The following is a 13,933-nucleotide window of genomic DNA, read 5'->3' as shown; positions in this document are numbered from 1 at the left end:
AGAGTACTTACATGTTTAACAGCTAGATCGACGGGACATACCCTGTCATTTCATCTCTGGTTTCTATACCAAGAAACCCTATTTGTCCCAGTGTTAATAGTTGCCATTCAGATCAGAAGTTGCTTCTCTACTTACTTGTAACCCTGAGCACAGTCGAGAGAGTGTTTCTTCAACGGCAAGGGATTCTAGGAAGAAAGCACAGACACATATGATCAAATGGACACATGCTGAAATGCAGTGGATGCCAAGTTACAGAAGCGCAGGCTTAAACTTGGCATTGAAGTCACAGATAGTAACACCACTCCTGCATCTACTCCTTCTATCTATTTTAATGGTTCAAAGAACTTGCTTATTGATGGAGGAGACGCCTGATTCGGAGTCACAGGATGCAATGCGAGAGAAATTTCATTATCTCACAGATACATTTCCGAGAAACACATGCCTCCACATCATACAACACTCTGTACCCTTCAACATGACTTCATGTTCTTGCTTGATTATGCATTGAAAGCATGAACACCTCTGTGTCACTCCATATTACAGGTGGGTGTTGAGAAGTCCAGAAAGTGGAGTAGCAGAATGGCCCTGCTCCAGGGACTCAGATACTCATAATCACAACTTTACACCCCAGCAAAGGGGAAACTGAGATCAGCCCATTTATGGGTGGGACCCAGTGATCCCTGGGATATTTGTAACAAAATGTTAACAGTAGCAATTGTGTTTGTTCCTTGTCCTAACTCAATGATTCTGTGTCTCACTATCTGCACTCAAGTATAGTAAGGGTTTTAATTAAAGCTCTCCTGTCCAGAGACATGGGAATCATTCTGATCATTCACACGGATAGTCTGATGAGCCTGCATCTATCTATCCACCCTACCTCTGTTCACTCTCAGGTCTGCAATTCCACTAGACATAAAGGAATTTCATTATGATGCTTGTGGTTATGTCACTTGTCTCTGGTGCAGTGCATGCCATGCATGCAGTTGATGGTCAGTAAAAACGTAGTAGTAGGGAGTCAGGCGGTAGCGCAGTGGGTTAAGCGCAGGTGGCACAAAGCACAAGGACCCTTGCAAGGATCCCGGTTCAAGCCCTCGGCTCCCCACCTGCAGGGGAATCATTTCACAAGTGGTGAAGTAGGTCTGCAAGTGTCTATCTTTCTCTCCCCCATCTCTGTCTTCTGCTCCTCTTTCCATTTCTCTCTGTCCTATCCAACAACAATGACATCAATAACAACAATAGTAATAACTACAACAGTAAAAAAAAAAACAAGGACAACAAAAGGGAATAAATAAATATTTTTAAAAATGTGGTAGTGAATAAGCAGGTAAGGAAACCCAGATGCAATGGGTAAATATAAGATAAAGCAAGAAATTAAGTCTTGCCTCATAAATGCTTCTATCTGGAAGTGCACTGAATAACTCCCTCTGTTTATGCATTTCAGGGTCTTTCCTGCTAGAATGAAAGAGGGTGTAGAAAACCCTTCCTGTAACACTGCTTTGGTGACATTGACAAACAGGACAACTTTCCTTGGTCTCTGGTCCAAAAATGGAAGGAAAGCTTCTGGGATGGTGTTTGTCTGCCCGTGGTCCCTTACCCAACTCAACATGAGGCAGCTTTGGGACATCCCGCATGATGAGCAGAAAATAAGTATGGAGTCCCCTGTAGGAGTGCAAGAGCAGGAAGCACATCTCGCGGTGCCACTTGTAAGCGTGCTGCATGCGGTTCTCGGAGGGCACATAGAAGCTCCCCTGTGAGGAAAACAGAAACAAGAGCTGAGGATATCTCCACAGGACTAGCCGTGAAATACTGGGAGACACTAGAAGATAGTCAGAGTGCTGTTCTTCTATTTTTTTTTTTCGTCCCAATATCTGCATGGGAAAGCACTGAAATTTTCCAATTTTCTGCCTTCTGTTCACATAAAGGTGATAATAGTAATATATTATGGTGATGACAGCATCAATGACAGCACTGATTTCAACTGCATGATGCACACTTACAAGCCTCTCCTTGTTCCTGAAGGGTGCACTGTAAAAAGTAGCCTTAGGGAAAGAGATGGGCACCTTTTATCAGATAATGTATTTGAAAAGATCCTGCTAGGTGGGTGAGGATACTTAAAATGGCAGGGGCATTAACTCTTCTTTCAACCACCAGGTTCCAGATGCTACCATGATGCCAACCAGACTTCCTTGGGCAGACGACCCCACCAATGTGTCCTGGAGCCCTGCCTCCCCAGATCCCTGCCCCACTATGGAAAGAGAGAGGCAGGCTGGGAGTATGGATTAACCTGTCAATGCCCATGTTTAGTGGGGAAGCAATTACAGAAGCCAGACCTTCCACCTTCTGCACCCCATAATGACTCTGGGTCCATACTCCCAGAGGGATAAAGAATAGGAAAGCTATCAGGGGAGGGGATGGAATACAGAGTTCTGGTGGTGGGAACTGTGTGGAGTTGTACCCCTCTTATCCTATGGGTTTTGTCAGTGTTTCCTTTTTATAAATAAAAAATAAAACAAAAATAGGCTTACTGTCTCTATCCAATAAATAAATAAATAAATAAAATTTAAAACATAAATAAATAAATAAATAAAGGATATCTACAAATGTGGTTTGTCTGATGGCTAAGTCCACAATATGATTGGAGACATCAATATGAAGGGAAAAAAATAATAGGATAGCTCTGATAGTGTGAATTTCAGGAGAGATTTTCATTAAGAACAGAAAAATGAATCTTATGGGAAGAGTTAGGCAACAAGAAAAGGAAAGTCTAGGCTGGTGCACTGGAGATGTCATGATAAAAGAACTTATTCAGGGGTTCTTTCCTGTCCTGCTGGAAGATAACTCCAGGTATTGATGGAATTTCACCCTTTTGGTTTCTATGAGTTGACTTGAGTTACTGATGATGTGACAGCCAACTGCCTAACGTGACCTCTTTAACCCTTGATCCACTGAGGATGAGACTGGTCTGAGGAAGCTCCTGTATTGCATGGGCACTTCCAATCGTGTCATTAAACCAGATCAGGCTGGGTGCAGTTATGCTGACTAGTCACTGTGTAATAGCATTGAGGAAACCTGGTGGGAGTCTCAGACCAACCACCACCTAGTTCTGAGGTTGCTTTTAACTGTTCCTGGGAAAGATACACAACTCTCAGAAAGTCACAGCATGTGTTCTCAGGAGTCACAGCATGTGAGAATAAGACAGAGAAGAAATGTGGAACTGACCTAACCCTCCAGGCAGCCATAAGAGTGATCAGAGTTGGTCCCTCACATGACTGGGAGCCTGGACCAGCAGAGATGTCTGGCTGTCTGATACAGACCAGGTATATGTAACCATACCCTGAGCAACACTGTATGGAGGGACGCTGCCCTGAGGAGAAAGTGTGACTGTACTCAGCTCCTCTCTCAGACAACAAAGTCTCTAGAAAGTGATTTGATGAATTGCTCTTTACCATCAACATCCCAGAGTGTAGGAAAACCAAGTGATTCAACCCAGAGATGGGATCCGTGAGCACTGAAGAATCTGCTAAAACAGCAGTCCATTCCCTCCCCTGATCATAAACTGAACCTATTTTTGCATTATGAGGTCACCATGCCTTGAGAGATAGTCTGGAATCAAAGACTTAGTCATTGCATTTATTTATTTATTTTAATTATCTTTATTTATTTATTTGATAGAGACAGAAATCTAGAGGGAAAGGCAGGAGTAGAGAGGGTAAGAGGCAGAAAGACACCTGCAATAATGCTTCATCACTTGTGAAGCTTTCCCCCCGCAGGTGGGGACTGGGGCCTCAAACCTGAGTCCTTATGCATTATAACATGTGCATAGCAACACAGAGGATGAATAAGGGGTCCTAAAGGTGATGCCACTCTTGGGTTAGAAAACAGAGACCAGGGTATTTGGGCTGTAGCACACAGTGGGTTAAGCGCAGGTGGCACAAAGCACAAAGACTGATGGAAGGATCCCGATTCAAGCCCCCGACTCTGCACCTGCAAGGGAGTCGCTTCACAGGCAGTAAAGCAGGTCTGCAGGTGTCTGTCTTTCTCTTCCCCTCTCTGTCTTCCACCCCTCTCTCCATTTGTCTCTGTCCTATCCAACAACAAGGACATCAATAACCACAACAATAAAACAACAAGGGCAACAAAAGGGAATAAATATTTTTTTTAAAAAAAAAAGCAAACAGAGGCCAGGAGGATAAAGGAAGGAAATCTGTTGATTATTTCTGAAGCTCACCCCTGCCCCCCACCCCAGAACCAGCCCCCAGCGGTAAGATAGCTGCTCCCAGCAGGCTCCCTGCTGAGCTATTTTCTTTACCAAGATTCCTGGCTCATCAGGGGTGTCATTCCAAGCCTTTTCCTCCCCCCCAACCCCCCTCTCTCTCTTTTAAGTGACTGGAGCTCTATTTGAGTGACAAAATATCTGACCAGAGTCTCACCCCTGGCCTGGGAAAGACTACCTGGAGTTTTTTTTTTGTGTTTTTTTTTATACTTCTTACAATTGTCTGACTTTAATCAGGCTACCTGCAGCCAATCCATCCAGAGCAGCCCAAGCTGCAGACTCATTGTTAGGGTTTTTTACTCTATTCTATTTTATTATTACTATTATTATATACACATGTCCCTTTTGCCCCCTCCTTCCTCAGGTTGACCAAAATTAACTGTTTTTTTTTTTTCCATTGCTAGGTGACTGGGTGTCCTATCCAGTGTGAGAGGAACTTGTTTCCATCTTTTCCATCCACTCTCCCCTTTTCCCTCCTCCTAGCTAATTAAAAAAATAAATGAATAAATGCATATGGCTCATACTGTATTCTTCTATTCAAAATTACACACACACATATATATATATATATATATATCAGTATGATCATACATATATATATATATATATGTACACACACACACATATATATATATCAATATGATCATAGGGAAAGAGCATATAACTAATGCTTTTCACTCCCCAGAGTCCAATAATTTGTATTGCAGATGCTTCTAGAGCCCTTTGGTATTATATCCTAAATATCTCTCCCCCTCTTTCTCTCACACACACACAGCAAAATGTTCTGGAAATTTCTTTATTTCTTATTTTCAACACTTATAGTTGTTTCTGATTAGATCAAATAAATTATAGGGCTAAAAAAAACTTTCAGTATTATCACTGTTTTTTTCTGTAGCATAAACAGTTCTTAAATTTCAGTTGCTAAGTGGAGACAGTCCTTACTTGGTCTCTTTTTGGCACTAGTGCCATAGAAACCATGCCTCCAGGGGACAGGATACCCCACAAGGTCAGTTTGCTTTGACAGAGGCATTAATTTAAATCTTCAGGTATATCCACGAGCCGTTACTAAGCAGGAAAGAAAGAAGGCCAAGTATGGACACAGGCCAAGGTCCAGTGTTGAGTCCCCAGTTTGTTAGATCTAAATAAGCCTGCATGACCCTAGTTCTTGTCCTGGAACCTGATTACAGCTCTATTGATTCAAATTCTATGCCTTCACTTTAAGGTACTCCTGGACTTACCGAAGAGGACACAGAATACACAAAGACTCTCTTTAAATTTGGCTTTAGAAATTGGACACTGTCTATGGCCATACCACCCTGAAGATGCTCAATCTCTTCTGATCTCAGAGGCTATGCAGGGTCGTGCCTGGTTAGTACTTGGATAGAAACTGGACACTGGTACTCCATGAGTTTTTCAAGTTATAAAAACAGATGTTGAAGAATCATCATAAGGCAGATTTCATTATTACTGAGATCATACAGAATCAAATGCCATTCTGAAAAGAAACTCTGAAAAAAATATAACAGGGTATTTTTGACAGAGCAAACTTCATTCTCCATGAAGTTTACTTAGTCTCACAAACATGAATGTGCAGACACAGAAGACCCCATTAACCAGTCCCCGAGTGTACAGAAACTTGGCCAGCAGTAAGACAATGAACTTCCACCTGAAAGGCAGAAAGTGGGTTGCAAAGATTTTCACTATCTCTCCACCATAAATAATATTGGGGCCAGACAGTGGTACACCTGGCTGATACACACGCTACCATAAGTAAGGACCCAGTTTTGAGCCCCTGCTCCCCACCTGCCAGGGGCACGCTTCATGAGACGTGAAACACGACTTTAGGCATCTTTCTTGCTCCCTATTTCCCCTTCTCCTCTGAATTTATCTCTGTCCTATCAAATAAAATAGAAAAGAGGGAAAATGGCCAATGGGGCAGTGAATTCATAGTGCTGGCATGAAGCCCTAGTGATAACCCTGAAGGCAATAAAGAAAGAAAGGAAGCAAAAAGGATGGAAGAAAGGAAGGAAGGAAGGAAGGAAGGAAGGAAGGAAGGAAGGAAGGAAGGAAAGAAGAAGGGAAGAAGGAAGAGAAGAAGGGAAGAAGGAAAGGAAGGAAGGAAGGAAGGAAGGTAGGAAGGAAGGAAGGGAGAAAGACAAATGGGGGGAGAGAAAGGAAGACAAGAATATTATCAACCTCCATTTAACAGTGTGTAATGGAATCGTTAATACACAAAACTGAGGCAGGTCAAGTGTAACATGAAGCATTATGGATATCTGCAAAGAAATACTTCTGACCAATGCCCATACCACAAGAAGCACACCACCTATATTGAGGACACAGTCATAATACAATCTTAGAAGGCTGCTATTGGAGATTAAACATTAGTGCAATGTATGCAATGGCTTTGCACTGTCAGGTGCACTTAAAGGATTGCTTACATACTCAGGAAATACTTGATGATGTCATTCACAAACATGGTAGTTCTGCAGGGACTTGGTTTGGTTAGAACAAAGAATCTATATTTAAATAGGTCTGAACCTTGTTTGTGGCGTAGTCACTTGCTAGCCTTGTAAGACTAGCCCAGTTCTTGATCATTGTGGTATTAATTTCCTCTCAAAGACAGTGGGGATGATATTAAAGTCAAAGTGTTAAATGGGGCATCTGTTTTATGTGAATTACTCAATGTTACATAGGGCGTTTTTCTTTTTTAAAATTTTTATTTATTTATTTATTTATTTATTTTTCTTGCCCTTGTTATTTTATTGTTGTAATTATTATTGTTATTGATGTAGTTGTTGGATAGGCCAGAGAGAAATGGAGAGAGGAGGGGAAGACAGAGAGGGGGAGAGAAAGAGAGACACCTGCAGACCAGCTGCACCACCTGTGAAGCGACTCCCCTGCAGGTGGGGAGCCAAGGGCTCGAACCGGGATCCTTATGCCAGTCCTTGCGCTTTGAGCCATGTGCAGTTAACCCACTGCACTACTGCATGAGTCCCTCTTTTTTTTTATTTATTCCATATTAGAGAGAGTTAAGGTTGCTGCCACTCTTGCATTTATATAATACCTTGAGTCTACTTCTCTAAGTCTCATTCCTCCACTAGGCTCTAGGTCTACATTGTCACCTCTGACTCAATCGGTTGCTTTCTGTCACAAAGTACCTTCTAAAGGAAAGGTCAATGTTTCCCATAACTTGATCCTTCTTTTCCCACTCAACTTTCATAATAGAAACAACACTCCAAATATCAAGGAGTACCTTTAAAGTCAGGACTTCTTGACTGTTGGTATGCATGAGACCCCTTTTGTTTCATTTGGTTTAAATCCCCCCTGCTTAACACTATTCTATTTACATAACCACTTCATTCTATTTACATAACCGCTGTTAACAATCACCTCCCTCCAGGGCATTGGTTCAATCCCCACTGTATCATGATATGTTTTTGCTCCACCCCCCCTCCTTGTCACACCCTGATCCCTTCTTTGTCACACTCTGATTTTCACCAGTCACTTTTCTCTCCACCCTCTCTATGTCACATCCTGTTTCCACCCTACTTGGGAAGTATATATAAAGACAGCATTGTGAGTTTTAGAGTACTTTACCTTGAGTTTAGCTTAACTCGTCTTAGATTGTGCTGCGTCCTGCATGAATAAAGAGATACTGCCTACAGCTCAACCATGAGTCCCTGGTCGTCTGTTACCCGCCCATGAAGCCAGCCCGGCGAAAACAACCTAACCCGGCGAAAACAACATATGGCGCCACAACGTGGGACCAGACCTGCGCAACTCCCAGATAAGTGAAGATTTTGCCTACCTATGCACTATGGTCTTCTCTTCTACTTACGAAGAGGTTTGCCAAAGCCTCTACTGTTTCATCATGAGACAGTTTCTCTGTCTCTGGAACATTTTAATCTGGGCCACACTTCGGTTCCCTGACTGGGAACTTTGGTTTCTTATGACCGGGATCATAGAGCTTGGGAGATGCACGGAGATTTCTCCTTGGACTTTCTGGATTCCCTCTCCCATGTTTCCTGAGGAAAAGGACTACATTTTGCTCCGGGCCACAGTTTGGTTCTTTATGACTGTGATCGTAGACCTTGGGATATGCATGGGGATTTCCCTTGGGACTTTCTGGACTTCTTCTCGAATGTTTCCCATAGAGAAGGACTACTCTAATTTGAAGAACATTCTCGAGTACCCTGGCAGTTCCCAAGTATGGAGACACGTGGTTAGTTCTACTCTCCTGATTGGATTCTTTCTTCAATGAGAAGACGCTTTTAAAAATGGGTGCCTGAAGCAATCCAGCAGGAACAGTCAGAAACACCCTAAATGGAATTTTTGAGGACCTTTTTGGGCTAGGACGCCCTCCGGGGACTCTTAATCCTACATGGTGAGATCTTGATAATCTGGTTCAAGTTGCGTTTCATAAGAGAATGATTTGAATGACTGAATTTTTGTTTTACATTGACTTAAAAAAAATGCTGGACGCAGCCATGATTTCTAGAGACATCCAGAAACAATCCAAAAAATTGTTTTTTCCCTCCTTTGATTTCTCTTTTACGTCTTGACATGAATCTGAAACGTTTAATCCTGGAAACCGTATGAGTTATGGGTGGGGCAGATAGTGCAATGATTATGTTAATTATTCTCATGCCTGAGGCTTTTAACCGTGGTTCTTCTGTTTACCTTTCCACATTTTATTGAGTTTAAGCTGTTTAAACAACCTTAAAATCATACTAGAAAGGACTTCCAATTATAAAAGAGTTATCAATTATAGTAAACTTCTAATCTGCTACAAGTTTTGTTTGAGAAGTGAATTTCAGCTGTCAAGTCTTCACATGAAAAAGCATCTACTCAAATGAAAATTTCTGAAAATCCATTTGGACCCCTGTTCTCTGACATTGCCCCCGGAAACCAATGATGTGACCTGGCACGACCTGAAGAAACAGATTCACAGACTAGAAAGCTCACTCTCTACAGAAAAGCAGAATTCTGGTGGCCGACATTCCCCATCAAGACAGACGTGCAGCGTTTCATCCTCTGGCATTTTCTTCTGTGGTCAGCTACTTTGGACTGACACCTCCATGGGACTTACTGGTACACACTGCTGTATTTCTCAAAGACTAACTTCAGCCAATTGCCTTGAGACTTTATAGACCATGTCCCCTTGCCTGCAGGCTCTGTACCAGAGGCAGAAAACTCCCCCTCCTTATTAGGTTATGCCCACAGAGGCAGGAAGTGCCCCAAGAGGCAAGAGATGCCCACAGAGGCAGGAAACGCCCTTTGAGGCAAGAGATGCCCCCAGAGGCATGAAGCGCTCCCAGAGGCAAGAAATGCCCTTTCGCCTGCTAGGCCTTGCCCTTTGAGGCAAGAAAAGCTCCCCTTGGCATCACACTGGTTATTGCTGTTCACCTATTTTGTTTTCCATGTCTTATGCCAGTTCTTTTGAAAACGCCTGTACGATATATGTTTCTGTTCACTCCACAATGGCCATTAGTTAAAAAGAAAGGGGGAATTGTTGGTATGCATGAGACCCCTTTTGTTTCATTTGGTTTAAATCCCCCCTGCTTAACACTATTCTATTTACATAACCACTTCATTCTATTTACATAACCGCTGTTAACAATCACCTCCCTCCAGGGCATTGGTTCAATCCCCACTATATCATGATATGTTTTTGCTCCACCCCTCCTCCTTGTCACACCCTGATCCCTTCTTTGTCACACTCTGATTTTCACCAGTCACTTTTCTCTCCACCCTCTCTATGTCACATCCTGTTTCCACCCTACTTGGGAAGTATATATAAAGACAGCATTGTGAGTTCTAGAGTACTTTACCTTTAGTTTAGCTCAGCTCGGCTTAGATTGTGCTGCGTCCTGCATGAATAAAGAGATACTGCCTACAGCTCAACTATGAGTCCCTGGTCGTCTGTTACCCGCCCGTGAAGCCAGCCCGGTGAAAACAACATAACCCATCGAAAACAACACTTGACCACCTCAGAAATATGACAACATTTTTGATATCTCTATTTCTTTTTTTTTTAATATTTATTTTATTTATTTATTCCCTTTTGTTGCCCTTATTGTTTTATTGTTGTAGTTATTATTGTTGTTGTCGTCCTTGTTGGATAGGACAGAGAGAAATGGAGAGAGGAGGGGAAGACAGAGAGGAAGAGAGAAAGATAGACACCTGCAGACCTGCTTCACCGCCTGTGAAGCAACCCCTGCAGGTGGGGAGCCGGGGTTCGAACCAGGATCCTTATGCCGGTCCTTGTGCTTTGCGCCACCTGCGCTTAACCCGCTGCGCTACAACCCGACTCCCTATATCTCTATTTCTAAAATGTTCATTGGAGCCATTAGTACTGCTTACTTGAATTAACTACGGAAACATCCATTGAATTGCTCACGTTGATCTAGTCCTACTTTCTACCAGAGGCTATGGGATGGTTTTGGTGTTATTCACTGCCTACAAGGCAAATTCAAATTCTCTAGTGACTAATTTAAAGACTTAAGCCCTGGTCACATTTCCAAAACCATTAGATGCTCTGTGTTTACTCATCTCCTAGGTACATTTTCTTATCCTTTTAAGTGTCCCTACTGACACTAGCAACTCACCACAAATTCAGGTTGAATGCCATATTATCTGTGTAGTTCAGACACACATTCCCTGTTAAGTCTTTTGAATAGACCTCTTTGGACTACAGTGAGTTATGTATATATCCTTCTCCAACTCTCTCTAATAGTTGTGTTCGTTGTATCAACACTGTGTTGTCTGTCTTTGAGGCTAAGATACACAAGTTAAACTAATGCATGAATGACTATGCTACAATTTTGTTTACAGCTATCAGCAAAGACACAACACAGACTTGAATATAAGCCTAATTAGAGTTCTCACTCCCATTTACTTGCCCCTACTTCAAAACTCAGACTCTAAGGACTGGGAAGACAGCTCACCTGGATAGTGCACCTGTCTCTGTCATGGGTACAACCCAGGTTGGAGCCTGGATCCCATCTAATGTAGGAAAGTTTAGTACTGTGATGTTTTTTTTCCCCTGTCTTTTTTTTCTTTGCTGTCTGAAAAAGAAAAATCAGCCTAGAACAGTAAAATCACAGTGACCACAAATAGGAAGAATGAAGAAAAAAAAAAAAGGAAATGCAAGAAACAAAACATATGTCATAATTCTAAATTTGGGCCTTCACAAGTTGCCAGAGTATTAAAATAATCATGGTCTAGATATACATGTCCTATATGAATGCATTTAATTATTCCTTACGTGAAATATGTCATCTGATTTTCACTGGCATATGGTTAACAATGATAATGTTTCATTTAATTAAAACATTGCCATAAAAGCAGAGGTATTTTTGTACAGAAGTGCCAGTAAATCTTTTCTGTTACAATAATGCAAGAAAGTATAAATTGGCTTTTAATATTGATGACATTTATTTGAAAAACAAATGCAGGTTCTTAAGACTGCAAGTTTTACTGTGTTAGCAGTAGCTACTGGTCATTAAATAATTGCTATGTGCCTGACATTATTTTATTTTATTTTTTTCTCTAGGTTCCTCCTCTTGGCATTTCACAGTTTTTAGTATTAGTCTCTTTATACCAGTGTGAAAACAATATATGGCTGGGGAGACAGTTCAAAATTAGAGCATAGAATTTGATGCCTAAGCTCCTAGAGGTCCTAGGTTCAATCCTTGGCACCTCCATAAGTAAGAGCTGAACATTCTGGAGGCCGGGCAGTAGTGCAGTGGGTTAAGTAAATAAGGCATGAGGAACAAGGACCTGTGTAAGTATCCATGTTTGAATCTTTACTTCAGTGCAATACACCAAAGGCAGTCCAAGTTCTGCTTTGTGTTCCCCTTTCTGTTTTTTATTTTATTTTTTTATATTTATTTACTTTCCCTTTTGTTGCCCTTGTTGTTTTATTGTTGTTGTTATTGATGTCGTCATTGTTGGATAGGACAAAGAGAAATGTAGAGAGGAGGGGAAGACAGAGAGAGAGAGAGAAAGATAGTCACCTGCAGACCTGCTTCACTGTTTGTGAAGCCACTCCCCTGCAGGTGGGGTGCCAGGGGCTCAAACCGGGATCCGTACTCTGGTCCTTGCACTTCATGCCATGTACACTTAACCTGCTGCACTACCAACCGACTCCCTCTCTTTCTGTTTTTATGCTCAAATGTTTTTTTTTTGGGGGGGATTAATGGTTAAGTGTTTTACAGGAAATAGAAATTTTACACAAATACCAGCAGTTTTCAAATCTCTTTAATTTTTTTTATTTATTATTATCTTTATTTATTGGATAGAGACAGCCATAAATCTAGAGGGAGGGGGTGATAGAGAGGGAGACAGACAGAGAGACACCTGCAGGCCTGCTCAACCACTTGTAAAGCTTTCCCCCTGCAGGTGGAGACCAGGGGCTCGAACTCAGGACCTTGCACATTGTAATACATGCTTTCAACCTGGTGCACTACCACTCGGCCCCCAGCAGTTCTCAGATCTTATGTGTCAACACTGCATTGTGTTGACTAGCTGTGAGTTGAACTACAAGTAGTTTTGTTTGCTTGTTTTACAAACAATAGGCAAAGTAGGGGCCAGATGGTGGCACACCTGGTTGAGCACACACGTTGCAATGCTCAAGGACCTGGGTTTGAGCCCCTGGTCTTCAATAGCAGGGGTAAAGTATTGCGAGCAGTGAAGCAGTGTTTCAGGTATCGCTCTGTCTCTCTCCCTATTACCCCCTCCCCTCTTGATTTCTGGCTGTCTCTATCCAATAATTAATGATAATGCCAAAAGAAAATTTAGAAAGATTCAAAAATAAAGTAAAATAAAAATAGTAAAAACAGAGTGGCCTAGAAGATGTCACAATGATAGGTAATGCAATGGACTTATAGTAAGATTGAGAACCTAACTTTGATCCCTGAAATTATACATGCCAGAGTAGTACTCTGGTTTTCTCTGTCTTGTGAAATAAATATTAAGAGATAAAACATAAACACACAGATGATCACAAGTCAGCCACTAGGCACCCAGGTTAAATATATCGTGTAGAACACATATGTCAGTGTACCCTTATATAGGAAAGATAGAAAGGCATAAGTCAGGAGTCAGGCAGTAGAGCAGCGGGTTAAGCACATGTGACACAAAACTCAAGGACTGGCATAAGGATCCTGGTTTGAGCCCCCGGCTCCCTGCCTGCAGGGGAGTCGCTTCACAGGCAGTGAAGCAGGTCTGCAGGTGTCTGTCTTCTTCTCCCCTCTCTGTTTTCCCTTCCTCTCTCCATTTCTCTCTGTCTTATCCAACATCGAAGACATCAACAACAATAAAACAAGGGCAACAAAAGGGAATAAATAAATACTAAAAAAAAGAAAGGCATATGTTGACATTCTCATGTATGATTCTAACTTCTCACTAGTTGTCATTATATGATTCTGAAAACCTTCAGGGAAAGTATTTAAGTCATGATTTTCTATTCTCTTAGATGAGGAGGATGGATTAACGCCAAAGTTTCTCCTATTGCCAAACCACCTCCCATGTCAGGCTGTGAATCTGTGTCACATCTATGGCAACACAGGTACCATATCCAGAGTTATGAATGGCTAAAAATAAGCATATTCTACACGAGGCATAACCCAAAGTGTATATGTAAACATTTACTAC

General features: G+C 41.8%; 1 protein-coding gene across 4 annotated transcripts in view; it reads right to left on the bottom strand.

The window, feature by feature from the left end:
- The window catches only part of FAM135B (family with sequence similarity 135 member B), a 348,640-nt gene that overhangs the window by 54,449 nt on the left and 280,258 nt on the right, over positions 1-13,933 (bottom strand). For all 4 annotated transcript variants that reach the window (XM_060201007.1, XM_060201008.1, XM_060201011.1 and 1 more), the window contains 2 exons: positions 1,595-1,748; positions 136-185 (listed from right to left, as the gene is read on the bottom strand). In XM_060201007.1, the coding sequence (XP_060056990.1) occupies positions 136-185; positions 1,595-1,748 (204 nt within the window). The remainder of the gene's footprint in view (positions 1-135; positions 186-1,594; positions 1,749-13,933) is intronic.

Source organism: Erinaceus europaeus, chromosome 1, assembly GCF_950295315.1.
Source record: "Erinaceus europaeus chromosome 1, mEriEur2.1, whole genome shotgun sequence".
Lineage (NCBI taxonomy): Eukaryota > Metazoa > Chordata > Mammalia > Eulipotyphla > Erinaceidae > Erinaceus > Erinaceus europaeus.
This window is presented reverse-complemented; position numbering and strand designations above follow the sequence as displayed.